Source organism: Puntigrus tetrazona, chromosome 21 (assembly GCF_018831695.1).
Source record: "Puntigrus tetrazona isolate hp1 chromosome 21, ASM1883169v1, whole genome shotgun sequence".
NCBI classification, from domain to species: domain Eukaryota; kingdom Metazoa; phylum Chordata; class Actinopteri; order Cypriniformes; family Cyprinidae; genus Puntigrus; species Puntigrus tetrazona.
This window is the reverse complement of record NC_056719.1, coordinates 2468626-2489296: the sequence shown is the minus strand read 5'-3', so window position 1 is coordinate 2489296 and position 20671 is coordinate 2468626. Positions and strand designations below refer to the sequence as shown.

The 20671-nt window shown below is 34.8% G+C and overlaps 1 protein-coding gene across 1 annotated transcript in view; it reads left to right on the top strand.

Moving 5' to 3' along the window:
* mmp17a (matrix metallopeptidase 17a) overlaps window positions 1-20671 on the top strand; it is a 61751-nt gene that overhangs the window by 20298 nt on the left and 20782 nt on the right. Inside the window, exons 2-3 of the mRNA XM_043221341.1 lie at window positions 12013-12145; window positions 12361-12496. Coding sequence (XP_043077276.1) covers window positions 12013-12145; window positions 12361-12496 — 269 coding nt within the window. The remainder of the gene's footprint in view (window positions 1-12012; window positions 12146-12360; window positions 12497-20671) is intronic.

Below are 20671 nucleotides of genomic sequence, written 5' to 3'. Positions count from 1 at the left end.
ATTACATGATTTATTTGTATTTATTTAATTACTTTACAATACAATAAATGGTCCATGTAATGGTACATTGTAATTTAATGCTTTTTTTAAACAACTCTCTTTTTTAAATGACTTGAAAAATAAAGAAAAAAAATGTCTTAAAAATGAAGGGAAAAAACATAATTTCATTTATAATTTAAATGGTTACTCGTTGGTTACTTATTTTTCTTCTTTAAATATCAAACCAAAAAAGGAATGCATGCAATGTACAGTTTATTTTTTATATTCATTTAATGGTATTTTATTAAGGATTCATTCATTTATTGAGGATGACATAAACTCAATAGCAGAGGAACAGCAGTTAAGAAACTAGAGTTTCTCAGTAATGTTTAAAAAGTATCCCAGCATGCAGTTTGTGTAGTGAATGTCCAGATGGATAATATAATGGATAAAGTATTGCAGCTTTTTAGAAGTCTAAAATAAGATCATTTTTATTTGTTTAACATTGGTCACTATAAAAATTGGGAACACTTTATAATGGGGAACACTTATCCACAGTTAACTAAGACTATAACTAACTGTTTTACTATATTAATAGTTAGTGCGGTAGTCAAGTTTAGGTATTGGTAGGATTAGGGGTGTAGGATAAGGTCATGTAGAATAAGGCATTAATATGTGCTTAATCACTATTAATAAATGGCTAATATTCTAGTAATATGTATGCTAATAAACAACTAGTTACAATACCCTAAAATAAACTGTTACCTAAAATTCCCACGATTCCATTTATTTTATTAAATTTTATTGACCAAACCTTGACTAGTGATCGTACTTGCCATTTATCAGACACTTTTAAAGCGAGGCTGAATATACTCTCTGCCGAGCCAATCAGTCCTGCTGAAGTGAAGTCAGGTTAAGTGCCTGAGTCAATTGTGATTTAACAGGAAAGTGGTGTCAGAAACTATCAACGTCTTTAAACACTCCTATGTGGAGTTGATCCTGTAACCTTTATGTTAGATGACTTATATGATTCATCATCTCCTCGTCAAACCCTTACGAAAATGTTATTACGGTACCATGTCTACCAATACCATACTATTTTTTATAAAGCAATTTCCTTTTGACTTCTGCAATAATTTGTTTTAACCAACTGATGGCCTCTGTGTCATTCTCAGATGTATGATATGGAATATATCTTGAGTGATGTTTTTTTTGGGATGCGGCCTTGGATTTCTGCTTCATATTTTCGATAAAGCCGGGAGTTTGGATCAGGAGAGGAATGGAGGTGATATTTGGATAGCCTTGCAAAGGATTTATTCTCACTTTCTGGTTTTGTAATCCTACTGTACATAAATCTTATACATAACAGCGGGCCAAGAAAAAGATACGATGCTTTGGCACTCTGCCTCCTCTGTGTTGAAAAGCAAATTCGATTTTGTCTAAAATCCCTGTTCTTAGATAAACATCATTTTTATTGTTATTATTAATTGCTGACTTTTAAGGAGGTTTTACGCATCTCAAAAAGGCATAACAGGAGTCTGTTTTTTTGTTTTTTTTGGAGGATTAGATGGAGACCTTTCAGTTCAAACATTTTATAGAGATAACATTTACTTCAAAGCTTGATAAGAAACATAATCTTAAGCTTAAGTTACTATGAAAACTTATTTTTCCTAAGATTTTGATACTTTTGAGAGACTGTGAATGTTTATATATTTAAGACATGTGTCTTTTTGGGATATAGGCAATATTTGCTTTTGCCTGTAGTATTGTTTATTTGTTGATTGAGATATATATATGAAATAATGACATTTCTAAAGGTTTCGTACTACTCCATACATCCTCTGCTGATGTAATAGCTGTGTCCAAAACCAAAGACAGCTGCCTGGCAGTAGATGCTGTAAAAAAAAAAAAAAAGTCAGTCTAGATCATGCTGTAGAATTGAACTTGAACACATGAACTTTCTATTCATTAAATAATCATGAAAAAGTATCATTACAACACTACAACATTAATAATAATATATGTTTTTTTATTTCTGAAGGATCGTACAAGACTAAAAACTGAAGAATTGATTGCTGAAAATTCAACTTTGCATCACGATAATATGTTGACATTTAAAAAAATATAAAAAAAAAAGTATGTTATTACTGTTTTTAGTAAGCATAAAAGATGTTACAATATGTATATTAACATATATATATAATATTATATTTAAAAAATATATTGAGTGTTTACAATATATCCCCAATGTATATTTCATTAAATAATAATAAAAGCATAAATTTAATATGAGTACATGGTTTCATGAACCTAAGGTTAAGAAGCATGACCTGTGTGGTTCTGGCAGGTCTACAGAAGTCACTGTAATGGAAGTTTTGTAGATTGAATATATCGCTCATCATCCACTTTCCCTGACATTTAGCTCTGTAAACAAGCTTTATTCACTGCATCCATGAGCAGACACGACGACGAGCCTGACAGGGTTGTCAGTGTCTGGGGAGATCCCAACTAATGACTCACTTCCTTTCAGAATGAGAGATGAAGGGGCTTTGTCAAATGAGCCTGTTGACTGGACACAGCAGACTAGGATGTGCTGCAGTGTGTTTAGATGCTGCCCATCAGTCAGAGACAATTGTTCCTCTTCATAGGAAAGACGCAGCTGACTGACCGCTGTGACTCTCTCCACGGGGGCCGTGCGGAGGACGAGGAAGTGTCCTGCCATTTGACTCTTCTGCTTGACCTTTCCGAACTCTGTATGAAAGTGCCCCCTGTGACGACAGCTCTACCCAAATTTAATTATGGCCTTCACATGATAATGTGGGAATTTTAATCAGATGGTCTTTAATCAGAAAGACCAAAGATGGTGGTCAAAAACCGCTAATTTTAATCTTTTTATTTCTCAGTTGGAAAGGCACTGAAATCATGCAAAAGTGGTTACTAGGGTGCTGGAAATCTGATTGTGTGTTTGCTAATAAATTATCCCTCTGAAAAGCTGATTGACGAGGTGTTCTGTGTGGTTGCTAGGGCATTAGCCTAGTGTTGCTGGGGTAGTTTGGGTGGTAACTAGGGTGGTGCTAAGGCGTGACTAACTTGCTCAAAATGGCTGGCGCTTGTTTGGAGTTTGTTTTCACCTGACTGAACATGCTTAATCGGCGTTCGTTGGGTCTTGAAATGTCTGAGCAGTGTGAAAGGGTTTTCCAACAAACAACAACAAACTCTGACATTATCTGGCGTGTCCACGAACCGTTGCCGTGGTGATTCACAAGTTTCACTTAAAGCATACTTAATCCGCGGCCACTTTCGTTTTACTGGTCGTCTTTTTTAACATGCGGTTACTATGGTGGTGCTACAGTACTACTGAATTACATAGTCAAAATTCTCTATGATTTATGACCCCTGGAATATATTGTTTCGGTTTTGTTTGCCTGACAAACATTTTAAGTCAGAACGAGTTGGGAGCTATAACCACCAGAAAATACAGTAATACTGATGCTCACACACTACTAATAAAATAAACATTCAATACAACGTTAACAAACGCTTGGAATATTTTACATCTCTCTCCCCCTCTCTCTCTCTATATTTTGTCTTTCAGTCTTAGTTGGGTGCAGGCATAACGAATGCTGCTGTTTATTAGAGTGCGCTGATTTAAATAAAAAGCCTGCACAAAATATACAGCTGTGAAAAAGCAAACGTCAATGGGTCTCATTCACTAATAATGGAGCACAAGTGTTCTCAGAAACAGTTCTTATGCAAAGTCATGTAAACAGGTGCTTATGCACATTATTTGGCCTTAGCTTTGTTCTCATGTTGATGAATTTGGGTTATTATAGACGAGGGAGCTCATGCTCGCAGTAATTAGCATAACACATCCAAACTAGTCTTTTATTTCACACAACTTGCCTTCTGCAGAAAATAGCTGGACTGATCCATCAAGTGGGCATCTTAATAGTGATTCTTATTGAGACATCTCACTTTAACCAAATTATAAGAAATCATTTCATGTACGAGTATGTCAGTGAAAAAAATAAATCCAGGATGGCAGATGAGGTATGAAAACTGACATTTCATTCAATAGGGACGGGCAACTGCAATAATGTTTACAAAAAATCTTTTTGTCCTAGGTTTGTCCTAGGTAATTTCATGCTTGTTAGAGTGCTCCGTGGTTAGCTTAGCAACATGCTAATACTAAACTATTGAAATCATTTACGAGCTGTTCAGAAGTGTGTCAAAGGATGTAATAGGCCTATTTCTGCATGAAACGTTTGCTCACAGGTTTTACGCACAGATATGAAAGAAATGAATGAAACGGAGAGAGAAAATGAACCGTTTTCTCTGTTTTTGTTGTTTTCAGTGTATCATGCACAGTTGCATGTTTTCTAACAATATGGATTAGTGCAGCTGGGATTAGGTTTATGAGGGAATTAGAGACAGTTTTAGCATCCCAATGCAGTCGCTTATACACTGTACACACGAGATTTGGCAGCACATGTGTTTGGGACTATAGCGAAAAGAAGAATAACATACCGATATAGGGATTACAGCATGACTTCTTTGTGTTTGCTCTGCCCTCTGCTTCTATTCCACTGCAAACTCGGTGTAACTTCAGAGGTTAAGTCCCATGGCAGTTCCACCTGTCCACCACTAGATCAGCCCTTGACCTGTGACCTGTGACATTTAGTAGATTTGATCTGCAGAGCCCCGATAAGAGGATTGGTTATTCCCTTTGAACTTGTGTTCTTTGCTGTACTCTGGTGTGAGACGTGAGTGGTGTGCAGGAAGAGTTATATAAATGTAGTTTCTTAATTAGGTTGGGGGTATATATATTTTATAAATTATTTTATGACTTATTTTATGAAATATTAACAGTAATTGTGTAAGTTTTATTATTAATATTATTATTATTTATGCTCTTAATGAAAAAAGTTCAGCTATTATGGTATAATTATTCTGCTTCTACATTTAATAATGTAATTTAATGTAATAATGGTTTTGATAATGTAATACATTGTGTGAAATACTAGTGATGTCAAATGATTAATTGAGGTTTATCGCATTCCAAAATAAGTTTAAATTACGTGTTACATGACATATACCTATACATACACACACACACACACACACACACATATACACTTACAGTATATATTGTGAAAATATTTACATGTATTTATATTTCTATATGTATAATCTTTATTTTCTATATAAAACATTTTTCTTAAATATTGAATGCATGTTCATTATGTATTAATACGTACATAATGAACATACACAGTATTCACACATGTATTATGTAAACAAAATGAAATTGTATATATATATATATATGTATACACACGCATAACTTAATTTACTGGCTGGCTGTTTTGGTGTATATATACAATTTTTTTGATTATATGGTAATACATATAAATAATATTTTTTTTAAATGTTATGTATTATTCATTCATTTATTTAATTATTTGCTTTGTAATGTTACACCCAATTTCATCACATTTAGTACAGACTCATAACTAAGCTAAAATATATAATGTTGCTTTTTTTTAGCTGTGCAGCTGTAACATTGGTCTGCTCCGCTGAGCAACAGAACACTCAGTATGTTTACAGATGATGCTGTTTGCATAGCCTCAAACCAAAAATAGTCCAAATCAAGCCTGTAGCTTGTCTGTTTCTTCTGCTTCTTTTGAGAAAAAAAAACGGTGGCAATTCTTTTTGAAAGAAGCAGAAGAAATGGACACGCTGCTGCTTTTCCTGCATCTTTCAGAAAGATCCAGCAACGTAGACAGTTCTTGGGAGGCAAGCGGATGACGGACAATGACTGACTGCTATACAGATAAATGCTAGAGCGGTCCGAGGAAAGCAGAGCAGCCAGCTTTAAAGGCCGCAGAGGAAAGAGAAAGACAGCATCCTTTTGGCTTCATGTTTTTTCGTTCCTCTAGAAGTCAGATTTTTTTGTTTCTTATACCCTGTGAAAGTTTCAGAAATGCCTCAAAGGTCTGTCTTTTGAACAACATGTTAGCGAACATTTTTAAATGATAAATTCTCTCAAAATTTGTTTGCAGTTAGTGCCATGTTCATAAATATGTAATGATTCAATTTATCGATTTGTGTAGATTATTTTATTTAGATGAAAAGCTTAAATCTATAGATCTAAGATCTTGGTTATTCATTAATTACATACCTATAAAGTGTTTTTCTTTCACCATTTACTGAAGAACACTTTTTTGTGTCTGCATTTAGTTCATCTCCAAAAGATCTTGTTTTTACATCCAATAAGTTTATGATTAAATGTGCTGATGCTGTTACACAAGTGTGTTAACAGCCTTAAACATAATTATCTGAAAAATAAAAATACTTCGAAACAATTTCCCATTACGAAATTGTAAGTATATTTTCCAAATAGGTTAACACACGGAATTTAACTTGCAAGTAGAAAGACTAGAATAGTATTTTTTTGTAAAACATATTAAAAAAATAATTTTTTTCTTTACAGTACCTGTGAAAAGTTTGTAAATTTTTTTTTTACAATTTACAAAATACGATTTATAAATGTTTTTGCTGTAAAGTCTTATTATGTGCCGCATTTATGTCCTCAAAAATACAGTAAAACACTAATATTGCGTAAATGGATTACAATTCAAAATAACTGCTTTCTATTGTAATATATTTTAAAAAGTAGTTTATTGTTTTGTTGCAAAGTTGAATTTTCAGCATTATTACAGTTTTCAAAGTGCTCTTTGACAACCCTAGAAAAAAAAAATCCCAAAACATGCTCTACCTGTTCATAGCTTTTAACCACTCAGTGAAACCTCTCTTTTTGAGAAGACCTTTCATTCATATTGCCTTTGACTGACGTCCCGGACTATTAGCCTCTCTGCCGCATATGAGTATGTTAACCTATCACGGTGGGGCATAATGATCCGTGACACCTCGTAGGAGATGAGGAGGAACACAGAGCCAGTACACTGGGGATAATTCTTTGTGTTTGGCGTGGTTAGGTCAGGGTGATAAATCTGTGTAGTAAACAACCCCTGTGCAACCAAAAGATTGGAAATGGCTTTGATGCACACACAGGGCTGGGACTCGCTCTGCACGTACGCGCTCTTCAAAATGCAAACAGCTGCGCTGGAGTTTATTTTCAGGTTTATGCAGCATTGTCTGAGTATATTGATTCGCCGTAATGTCGTTTTGACCATCCTCACCTCCCTGTGCTAAAGAATTCAGAGGCTTTTGGATCTCATGTGAAGGAAAGCCTCACTTTTCTCACTAGCTTTCCTCCGGTTCATAGCAAGACTGATAACATGCTTGAGGATTCTAAGCACCGCTGAACACTGACCTTCACTGCTGAGCACACTCACTCATCATCACCTCCGGACTGCCAGGGTCGGTCCGTCTTTTTGGGCCACTCGGAGCACAATGATGCGTTTGATCAAAGTCAGCAACCCTGACTGAGTTGATCTTTTGGAAAATGTGCCTCAGTAAAGCCCGCGACGGCAGAGTCTGTGACATCTTTTTAAGGCACTCCTAACCATGAAAGGTTGTGAGATGACAAGCCTCTGTAAATGTGAGAGTGACATGGCAGATAGCGTATGTGCTCGGACAAATCTGGACTGTGTCGTTTTCTGACACCGCTATCAAGGCCAGACACACACACACACATATATATATAAATATAAATATGTAAGCTGTTGGTTGAAGCTGCGAGATTGTAGGTAATTGTAATGCTGTGATATAAAAAATGTACAGCTGAACTGAAAGATTAAAATCCAATAAACGATTTTTCATTTAGGTATGTAGCTTAAGATATTAAAGACATTAAGATGTCTCTTATTGTCTTGAGAATATTGTGAGTAAAAAGGATTTAGCCCATTTAGATAATGATAGCGTTCACTTAGACATTTGTTTTAAACACATATTGTTCCTGACAGCTTAAGGAGCAAGTATTATAACTTCTCAGCTACATTAATACATATTAAAGCAATGATATTACTGATGTGTTCTCTTTATTGGGATTCAGTGCATTAATATTTCTTTAGAAAATATATACAATTAAATTACTTGGTTTGCTCTGTGTTGTATAAAATGTATTATTATAATCAGTATATTCTTAAACCAAAATTAATTGTTTGTAAGGGTTGCATTAATATTAACGTTCTAAATGATAAAGTTATAAAAATGATGAAGTTATAAATATTTACTGCTTACACCGTAGAGTTGTCACAACATTATCAGTACAGTATTATTTATTTATCAATTATTGTTTTAATTTTTTAATTTAACTGACTGAGTTATTAAATTGTGAAGGACTTCAAGTGAGTGGTAGACGATGGCAAAGCTAATAAATGTAAAAATAAACTTGCAAAAAAAGTAAGATGAATACTTTAAGTAAAGTTTTCTTATTGGCACATATGATGTAATATCATATATGATATGAAGTAGTTTGTAACAAATACATTATCGGATGATTTTAGTGTAAAGATATACAAAACTGCTAAATCTTCCTTACATTGTAATCAATATGATCACAACATGCCTACATATATGTACTTTACTTACAGCATGATTTTTACTATCCATGAACTGTACTTTTCTGTAATATGGACATTACGATACATTTCCACTGTTGGTGTGATGTTGGTGTGTACTTTTACAATATAGTAATGTTGGAGACCCACTTAATGATCACACACCAAGTTGTCCATTTCTCTGGAACAGTGGGCACTTGTGCTTTGAGTTTTTGGATATCTGTGCCGTTGATAACAGCGTGTGACTGTTAGTAATCTGTGTGTATATATAAGTATGTGTGTGATATGAGATACTGAGTATGCACAGTGGTTCGTCATGCATCGATATTTCAGCCAGCGGGGATAGAGCTCACACAAAAAGAGTAAGCCTCTTCTCCACACTTTTACACAGCTGGACAGTGTGTCAACACACAAATGATGTCAGCTGGTACCGAGGAGGAAAACAGAGTAGGCAGTAGTCAGTGGAGCATAGCGCCACATAGCTGAAGAGGACCATGATTTATCAACCCACGTAACAACAGTTTTAAATGCAGTTTTTAATGCGGTTTCGTATCATATGCAGTCTTGTACAGTACTTTTAAGCTGTAGGGGACCTGTAAAATATGATTGCATGTCCAGATTTCTTTTAATAAGTAAAACTGGACAGCAGGATCGGGATTGGCCAACATTTTCTGTTTGTGTAAAGTAGATTTCTGGGAAACCTTATATTCAATATAATTTTGTTCTTTAGAATAATGCGCCTAAGAGCACAAATTTTGAGTTTGTAGTTTTATTTTATTGCTAGAAAAAATTTGGTTATATTTTTTCTTGAAAACGGATATATACAGATTTTTTTTTTAGAATTCAAAAATATTGGGGTTTAAATTGTGATTTTACAGAATTGTTTGTTGTATGCTGATTCGATTACTAGATGATAGTGGTTTGTGTTCAGATTTTATAGTTCGAAAATACTAATATTGTGATATTATAATGATAAAAAAAGAATATATATATATATATATATATATATATATATATATATATATATATATATATATTTTAAAAGTACTTATTTTACTTACTTTTCTATTTTATAGCTGGGCAATATTTGGTTATATTCATACTTTATTGCTTTGTTGTTGTTTTTTTATGCTACAAAATATTGTGTTGTATTTTGGTTTTACAGCTAGATAATCCTGAGCAACATTCTTATCTTTTAAAAATATTTGATTTACTTTTGTAAATCGCGGCTCTTATAATGTGTAATAGAAAAAGACCGGTACACAAACATTTTTCAAAACATCTTTTGTGTTCCATCAAGGAAAGGAAGTCAAATAGTTTGTAAAAAAAAAATGCTGCTGAGGAAATTGAATCGTTTTTTTTCGTTTTTACTTGAACTATTTATGTAAGTCAGCTCTCTTGGTAAGTGCTCCATGTTGTTGACCCACTCATCCACATCTCCCTTAGACGCAACTTTCATTTTTCTCAGTCGTCAGTGAGTGTAGCACTCCATAAGCGCACTGCATACTTCAAAATGATTGAAGCGCCTTAATTCCTAACTACTCTCTTGCCTTGTTACGATTAAGTCTGGTAAGGCCGAGCGCAGAGCATGACAGAGTTTAGCTTCAAGAAGTGAACTTTTCAACTCTTCGGTTATTCTGATTCAAAGACAGACTATGAATGCAGAATTCATGAGGTTTTTTTAGCTTTGGTAGCTGATGTTCTAGTTCTTTCGCTTGTCAGTGCCATCATTTGTTACACTGAAGTGAAGAGGTTTGTTTGTGCAGCCCTGGCCCGAAAGACCTTGGTATGTCCACTCGCATCGCTCACTCGTTCTTTTATTGGCACTTAAAGGGAAAGTCCACCTCATCATAATACCTCGAGTCAGCCAGCTTTGACGTTTTTAATCATTCTCTTTTGCTCTTATAATTAATGTAGCCACGATGGTGTTTTTCTAAAAGATGAAGGTGGCATGATTAATCAAGTGAGAACGCTTTCAGAGATCATACATTTTAATGAAGCGTATTACAGTGTGTAGCGTTGTGTTTTAGCACAAAGCTATATGAAATTTAATCCATACGCAAACAGTTTGCCCGCAGGCCAGGGCTAATGCGCAGCTGGGACGTCTCCATGCTCTGCTGAGAGTGCTGTGCTAGCACAAAACAACTTCTCTAATGGAATCGCTTGAATTGTGAGAAGATGATCCCGGTTATTGATCTGACTGACAAAACAGCATTAAAATTCAACAAAGTCTGGCTTAACGCACAACAATGGGGGAAAAAAATAGGCTTGAGTGTGTCTGAATCTTTAATATTGCCCTGAATTTCCAACTCCGATCGATACTTGTTAATAGTCATTCAGCACGATCGCAATAGTCATCAATGTCAAGCAGATGAGCTGCAGAGTTGAGTTAAAGTGAGTGAGTGCTGAATGGGTGGTGATTTTCTCCTGAAAGTCTGGGCTGATTTCATGAGGTTTGATTAACTTCTTGTCATATATATAGATAGATTTGTGTGGATTTTAATGGGTTTGACTTTTAATTGGATTTTATTATCCACTTAATTAGTCATTAAAAAAATTGTTTGCTTTAAATATTTAATACATGTAGATATTTATTTTTACTGATTTTTAAAACGTATTTTAGTGCTGTTAACAGATTAATCATGATTAGTTGCATACAAAATAAAATTTGTTTACATAATATATTATTATGTATATATACATACACATGAATGCAGTATATAAGTATTTACATGCATGCACATTTATGTATTTATTTTATTATATTTTATATGTAACATAATGTAACATATTTGTCTCATATACATGCATGTGTTTGTATTTGTATATGCTTTATATACACTTATATACACTTTCATATTTTATGTAAACAAAATGCATTTTTATGGATTAAAAAATATGTTCTGGTCATTGCTCAGTGATTGATCGATATGAGTATAAGAAAAGGTTAATAAAAATCAATCAGATCATTTTAAATACTTCTTTCTCACCAAAACTGATGTCACTTCCTGAAGGATGGTGTCATTAATGAACTGTTTTTTTTAGGTAATGAGATATACAAATGACTGAGATGATGGAAAGCGAAATTGAACATGACATGATTACCAATGAAAACAGTTTCTGAAACTTTTTAATTACAGTGAAACTGAAGAAGCACCTGGGATATTTCTTAATAAATTGCCAGTTTTTCATGTTAGAATTTGGAGCGTCTGAATAAATTGCAACATCTGCTCAGAGCAAAGTAGTGAAATCATTTCAAATGTCTGTTTACTTAATTATGATTAAGTGCGATAAAAGAAAAACAAACTAAGATTTTAATCTTTAAACATTTTAACCAATTAAACTAAGTACATTTCCGTGCCCCCATAAATATTCAGAATCGATAAGGGATGAATGAAAATGTACTTCTTAGAAGGAAACATTTTGATTTAAATTGCCTGGTAGTTTTAGTGAAAGCGCCTATTAGTTTTGATAAAATGGTCTTCACGAAACCTGTTTTCTACCACAGGATTGGCTGAGCAAGTTTGGCTATCTCCCTCCTCCTGATCCTGTGAATGGACAGCTACAGACTAAAGAGGCCCTGACGAGGGCCATCAAAGCCATGCAGAGGTTCGGAGGCCTGAAAGAAACTGGAGTGCTAGGTTTGTACATTTAGTTTTTTATAATGGAACTCTTCTCCACATTGTCCGTGGTTCTTGTCTGGTAGATACCACCAGTGTAATTCACGTTCATCTGGCTTAATGCATCTGGTAGATTTGCCTTTGCAGTCCACAGGACCAGAAAAGCATCAAACTATCTGCATTCTGAGCATGTGTTTGGGTCTGCATTTATGCATGCTTGTATGTTTCCCTTGCAGACCAAGCAACTTTGGGTTTGATGAAGACCCCTCGTTGCTCGCTGCCAGATGTGTCAGAGCCGGATATATCAGCAGGCAGACGAAAACGAGCACTAGCTCCTCAGAATAAGTGGAACAAGAGGCATCTTTCCTGGAGGTAGGCCTATATTCATTTTTGGGACTGAGGCTGTCTGAGTGATTCCTGTCAGAGAGCTATACTGTATGTGTCAGAGATGCATTTGATATTTTTGACATTTCTGAGTACTTGGAATTAAAGCTGCAGTGGTAGTTAGAGCTGATGGAAAGAGACAGAATTAGTGATGCAACAAAATGACAGATCTTGGCCAGGGCTGAAAATTCTGAACATGTTAGACTGAAAACTGAAAATGGCATTTTGTGGCAATTTATTTTTAGTGATTGGAATAGTTGGATATAGATGGATAGTTTGACTTCTTAACAAATTTATTTTATTTTATTTTTGCTGAAAAACAAGAAATGAATCAAATTTATATTGAAATGTATAGCTACAAAATATTTTGTTATATTTTGAATTATGTTCTGACTTTGTAGCTAGATAACATATTGGTTTATGGTTTATATATGGTATAAAATTATGGTTAATATTTTATGTCTAGATAATATTTTGTTGTTTTCTAATCCCATACTGGCTTATATATGATTTAATAGTAACAAAATATTGCTTTATATTTTTCATTGCTAAACATATTGGGTTATGTTCTGATTTTATAGCTAGAAAATGTTGTGTTTTTCAGCTAAAAAATATTACCTTATTCTTATTTCCTAACAAGAAAATAGTTGTATAGGTTATAATAGGATATATTCTTATTTTTGCTAGAAATTGTTTTACATAGAAGATATTCGATTACTATAGAAGATATTCGCTCAATATTATGTATTATGTATAATATATATTATTATTAATATTATGGATAGAAATATTAGGTTGTCCTTATTTACATTCTGATGTAATAGCTAGAATGATATTTTACAGCCAGAAAATGGGTTATATTCTAAATATTCTAATTTTATTACTAGACAATATTTTATAGATTCTTACTTCTTAAATATTTTGTTGTTTATTTGCTTTTTTAACAAGTTAATATAACTTTACAGTATATTTAGATTCTAATATTAGAAAGTAATGTGCTTATATTGTGATTGACATTCTGATTAGAAAATTCAATACAAAAATGACGAATTCTAGCTATATAATATTGGGTTACATTCTTATCTTACAGTACGTTGTGATGTTATCGGTTGTATAGAGTATTGCAGACGAGTGTCAGAAAGCTCTCAACACACTCTGTTCCAATTTCCGTCACTGAAACTTTCCAAAACGCCAGTGGTTTCTGAGACTGTCTGTCTTGATGACAGATTGACAATGTGTCTTTTCTTGAAGAGTGTGTTTATGTTGTTTGTGTGTAATATTGGGCTTTGTTTACAGACAGTTGTCTCGGCTTTCGTACCATGTTCTTCTCTATTTCTCATTACAGAAGGCCACTGTGATCTCACATTCTCTGTGTTGTCAATCTCACGGTCTTACGTTCGTCCCACTCACCGTACCTATAGAATGAAGTCAACCCCTGCTCCTACCTATCATGTTTCGATTGGTAAAACATCAAAGTTTAGGCATTTTTGTTAGTTGTAAGTAGATTTATTTCATGACTTGGTAAATTAGGTCTCTGTGGATGTTGTCCGTGCTGGGAAATATACTACGTTGTGATCGGCGTGGCAGTTCAACTAAGGAACGTGACTTTAATAATTTATTCTAGATCATCTAGATATGTTTTCCCATTTATTGGAGATGTTTCAGCCTTGCTCTGAATGGCTTCATCCGTTTTAGGATGGTAAACATTTCCGTAAATACCTGATGAGTTTTTGAGTGCCGTTTTCATTCCTGAGCTCTTTTTGAAGTAAAACTGGGGTCATAAACCAAAGTGCTTTATTTTTTTTAGCCATAATAATGAACAAAATAAATTTTTTTCGTGCACATTCCCAAAAGAGGTGCATTTCAATTATGTATATATCATTTTGTCAACATTTAGGAACTGCATCAGCATATAGATGGCTTTAAAGCTAATAAAATTGGCCTAACCTGCACAAAACTGCCAGCACACAATAATATCACAACACCCGAATCTCAGTGGAAGTTGCATGATTCTCTGATGTCCAAATGGTAATTGCTGTGTGAACTGGGGTTAAATTGCCATGGCAGAATTGAAAAAGCTTTGAAAGTGTGATCTTTGTCCTTCATATGCAGGTACAGAGCCATCGGCTTGTAAAGCAATTGTTTTGTCTTGTTGATGTACATTTCTGGTCATTTTTCATGCTTTGTGTTTTTGAAATCATCAGAAAAGGTGACTCTCAGCAATTTGTGGGTCTTCAATCTTGACTTTGTTCTCTGTGATGAAGTTAAAGGGTTACTCTACCCAAAAATGAAAATTTTGTCAATAATGACTTACCCTCATAAAAGCTTTGTTCATCTTCGGGACACAATTTAAGATGTGTTGGATGAAATCCCGGAGGCTTGTGGCTGTCCCATTGACTGCCAAACAATTACCACTGTCAAGGTGCAGAACATAGAACAGCGTACACTATTTGCACTCAACGGATACTCTCCAAAATTTAGCTACAATGATACAGACAGAGACACAGAGGAGACGAATTGTTGAATAAAGTCGTTATTTTTGTTTTATTTCTATATAAACAGTATTATTGTAGCTTCGTAACGTTACAGGTGAACCACTAATGGATATTTTGATGATTTCTTTCATACTTTTCTGGTCCTTGACAGTGTATTTACTTGGCAGTCAATGAGTTAATCACAAGCCTCCCGGTTCTGACCCAAAACATCTTAAATTGTGTTCTGAAGAAAAATTACGCTTTTACGGGTTAAGTGATTAATGACATTTTTTTATATTTTGGGGTGGAGTAACACTTTAAGGTAAAAGTTCAGTGAAGTTGAATAAGATTTTCAGTAAATAATAATTTAAATTTGTGTTTGTCGTTAAGAAAATTTATGTATGTATTTATTAAATAAATGTAGCTTAAACGTGCTTTCATTTCCACTGAGCGTGTGAACATTTAAAATGAATACACAATGAAAGCAATGCAAGTTACCTTAATTAAAAGCATCCACCAAATGGCTACATTTAAATGAATGTAAATTCTAAATATTAAAAAAGCAGTTTAACTTTCATGTTCCACAAAAGAAAGGCGTCTTACAGATTTGAAAAACAGTTTTGAGCGAACTATTAAATGAAGAGACATTCCCATCATCCTAAAGCTGATAAACCCATTCAGATGAGTTGTGAACATCTTCAACACATACATCCAGATGGTCGGAAATAAATTGCTTGAGACATCTGACCTCACAGACATGCAGCTTAATAGACGTTTGGCTTTCTGACTCAGCAGGGTCATTCGAGAGTTTAACCAGCGGCAATTGCTTTAAGACTAAACAGGAAACATGGCATCCCCTAAAATTTCTCCACAAAATGTCTTTTTTTACATGTGAACAAATAATATGCAATAATATGCATAAGTATATTAAATATCACTCTGGGTATATTTCAATATTTAGCGAATGAAAGTGTGATATATTACACAACACTATCACGCTGGCCTTTGAAGATAATTGCATGAGATTTGTGTGACTCATAATGCACATCATATACTGAGTGCTTAGAGATACAGATGGAGGTTGAAGTTGGTTTTAATATTTAGCCTCGCATTTATAATCTTATTTTTGCCCTATTGACAGCTGTAAATATTGCAGTTCTTAGCACTTTCACTGTTTGAGAAGCAGCAGCATATGCAAGCCTATTTTGTAAATGTTGAAGTCAAATACTTCTGAATGTACATTTTGTCATTTTATAACCGATATCTATGCTTCCTCACATTCTTCGCTGTGTCACCCTCAGCTTTTGGATTATTTTTGTGTGACCTTAATTTTAGCTTGAACCTGCCTTCTCTGTGTTGATGAGTTCGGGCAGACCCCGCCGTGTGACCTCCACAGAGCCGCCCAGCGCTGGCTGGGGTGAAATGACTCTTATAACTGAGCTGGGAGAACTCTATCAGTTCTTGTACAATTCATGTCAGAAGCTTTGCACCCTGGTTCAGTTGTAGTGACAGAGGTGCCTGTACACCAGCCGAGAGGAGGGTCTCTGTAATAAAGCCTGTAATGGCTTGTTTTAGGAGCAGTGATAAAAAGCCTGTCCACGACAATTGAAAAGGGGTGTAAGGAATAAGACAGACAGACAGGAAGGGAGAAAGACAATGATGGATTCTGAGCAATCATTGCGCTACGCCATCATACAGGTTTATGTGAGGAGAGATCTTTTAAAATAGGCTTGAGCAAGAGAAGAATCGATAAGATAGCAAAAAGTACCGACAGTATAAAACTATGAGCTTTGATCAGCATAGGATGACAGGTCTTTATAAACATCAAGATTCTTGAGGGAAGCAATTGTTTCCACAGTTTTATCGCAGAAAATATCTAAACCTCCTTAAATATTAATCTACTTACAGAAAAAATGTCAAAGTTAGTAATAGAATTTTCTTTTCCCATTGCAAAATGTTTCTTATCCTATTGCAACATTTAAACATCCTCATTCATTCAGATAAGTCAGTAAAAAATAAAAAAAAAAATAATATATATATATATATATATATATATATATATATATATATATATATATATATATATATATATATATTTTTTTTTTTTTTTTTTTTTTTTTTTTTAATGATTTATCTTTTTGCTGATTTATCTAATTAATAAGGATGTTTAATTGTTTTTTTTTCTGGAACATTTACTGTTCTGTTAAATATTTCGCTCACCCCATATTGTGAAGAAACAAAGAAATTTAATATTAATAAGATTTAATGTCTTTTTTCTATTAAGCAACCGTAAATGAATTCCATAATGAATTATTAAGCTGAACTTGAGAATCAAATCAATTCACAAATCACTCTTTTAAATAGGCTCAATCAGAATCAGTCAGACTGAATGATTCATTCGTGATTGATGAAGTGGAGTTCAACTCACTGACTCCATTCACAGGGGTTCTTGAGTTAACAGTTCAGTGACGTTAAAGAATGTCAGTGAATAATGACTACTTTTTTACTATTCCTCGCAGAAAGCTTCAGAAGACTTGGAATACAGTGTACAAGCGGTCCACTTTTATGAAGTTTTTTTAGTCATTAAGAATTTGTATGGATATTGAGATTCTTCAAAATACCTCGTTTTTATTCTAAAGAAGAAAGTCGTACGAATTTTGAGTGACATGAGAGTGGGTAAAAGCTGACAGAATTTTTATTTCTGGGTGAACTATCCCCCTAAGGTTTTGAACTTTTTTGAACAAAAAAAGTTTCTTTGGACAAAGTATTACTCTTTTTCTATTTTTCAGGGAGTTTACTAGTCTAGACGGTTGGACGGCCTCTCGGTGGACGCTGATGAATAAATGATTGATCAGCTTGTAAGAACACAGGTTCAGAGGTCCAGCTGTCTACATATGTATTCAGAGCGCATTGGCCATCAGTCACAAACAGAGACGGCCTCTCATCATGACTCCATCACTCCACGTTCTCTAGGGTCACCGCCTGCTCGTTAACACTCTCATTAATTACCCAAATAGATTAGGAGTGATTGCGTTGAAGACAATATGTTTTTCCCCCCAGATTCACGTTGTGTCTTTGGGGTTGATTTCCCAGGCTGATTAGTGGGGAGCAGAGTGAAATGGCTTCGTGATAGGCATCTCTTTCCTCACCACCCTCCATTACTCCCATCACATTTCTGTCGATCAAACCCCTTGATGCTCCTAATCCTTTCCGTGCCGGCTAAAAATGGGAACATTTCTCACAATGGCTCAATACGCTCCGGGGAGATACCCAATGAGAGTGTGAAGGAGCTGTTGTGTGATTTCGGTATCATGGGCATCTGTGTGTTCGCGTGAGCACCATTTAGCCCAGATGCCTCCACACAATAAGGGCGGAGGTTGTAAATCATTATGCTGTAGTTTAGCCAGATAATCCCACCCATGTCCAAATGACGATAATTCATCAGGGTTGGATTTCTTCTCATCCCTTGTGGCGCGTGCCTGTTTGATTGGAGAGAGTAACTAAAAACCATAGCACGGAACAGGCTGATTGGATCTTTAAAGGGCTAGTGCGCCTGAAAGTCAATGCTTTTTTTACATCATTTATTTACTTTAAACCTGCCTGACTTGTTTTCTTATGGGAAAAACAAAAAGTAAAGATTCTTTTAAATGCATTTCGTTAAATATTTATATTTAAAAATATTTTCAAATGCAAACTGAATGAAAATTTAATCCTGAAAACAATATATATGTATACTTTCTGTATACATGCATGTGTATCTTTTTGCAAGTAATCAGAGATATAAATTAAGATGCAGAACTGTGTAATAAATGCAAGCCAACACTTTCAAAAAAGATGCATCCTGAACTGAATTCAAGAACCATATCAGTTGATTCGTGATTAAAAAAATGTTGACATTGATAGTTCTTTAAAAAAATAGATATAAGGATTTTCAGTGAATAGCAAACTACATTTCTGTCTGTTTCATAATTTCACGGAGACTAATTTGAGTTACTGTGTGTCACTCTCAGCGCCTAGTTGTGAGCGTGGAGGATTGATTTGATGTGCGATTAACACCATACAGTAAATGTCCTGTCTGGACCACTGATCTGCAGGGGTCAGGCCCACTGTGAGAATTACCACAGAATGGAGGAAATGAGTTCTTTTGAACTTGTTCCCCCTGATTTCTATTTGTCATTTTCTCTCTTTTCATTCCTTTCCCCTCTTGTCTGTATAATCAGTCTGGTATCACATGGAGACAAAGAAAAGGGATTGTGACTGAAAATTAAACTTCAACATTTGGCCGTTTACATGCTGCTGGGATGACCAATCTTCCCAGAGGCACTTCATCTGGCTTTCAGGTTAGCTGCCGCTGCTAGTGCCTGTATAATAACCACACGACATGAAAAAAACCCCAGCCTTGATTATTCTCCAATTTATGCCGGCCGTCTATTGAAACCCTGCCAAGGGCACATTATGGCGAAAATGGATGGAAAATTGAACTAGAAATTCATACCTACCTTCCATAGCTTCCTGCATTTTCATGTGACCTCATATTAGGGTCTTCGTATTTTGGCTAGGACAGACTGAACTTATTGCATGTAAACCTGTTCTAGCAGGAAATTTCAAGGAAACAAAATGGATTGCATAAGAAAAGAAAAAAAAAAACACTTATGAACTAATTGGGAAAAATCTGCAGGAACCCCGGAAAAGTCTGTTGTGCTGAATGTATTTACCTATTAAAAAAAAAAAGACATGCAAATATTTCTCCCAATAAAATCATATGCAGATTATAATTGTTGTAATTATTTATAGTAATTACACAATTACAGCTGTAATTGTAATTTGTATTATATATGTACTGTATATATAATACAAATAAATGCAAAATACTTTTTCAATTATATTACGTTATATTATATACTTGTTCTTTTCATGTCTTATCTTTATTGCATCTTTATTCTTTTTTTCCAGATTATTTTGTTCACCAACCAAAAAAAATACAGATTTTCTTTTTTCTTCTTGCTATATTTCCTTTGCAACTCTTGACCTAGACTATGATTATCTTAGGCTACACCACGAACCTGAGAGCCGATTTGTACCTTGCAAACTTTAGATTTGTATTCGTTGCTGTGCGAGAAATGGTTAGGATGTTTACTGCATATCTGGCACAAGTCAAGCAGGAGAGCAGTGGGGTGAGATGAATTAATGTCCAAACCGTGTAGCACATCACAGAGAGAATGTTAGCACACAAAGAGGTCACTTAGCTCATTGTAAATGCAGCTGAGGGCAGCACTGACCTTGGCACGGCACTACTGTGCATCTCCAACCTTTCCTTTTAATCCAACCCAGTGTAAACTCAACCGTTATCACACGTACTTCCGTGTACAACTTGACTGAATCTATGCTGACCTTGAGCAATCGGTGCGAAAACGCTAGCAGCACCCAAAGAGCCCTAATATCTCCACTGGGAGAGTCAATGTTCTGCAAATGTAATGGAATGCCTGAACTTAGTGCTTGTGGAGAAAGGATAAGTGTATTTTGTGCGGAGGGCACACTTTTTAGTGGGCACTTTCAGAGCCGGCACTCTGAAATTAATTTCTCATCGATCTTTCTCTGTACCCTCTGAAAGAGGGCTCAAATTGCCCTTGGAAGAAGTGATTACCATGATTGTGGGGTGTACTGGACCTCCAAATCACCCTTACTTGTT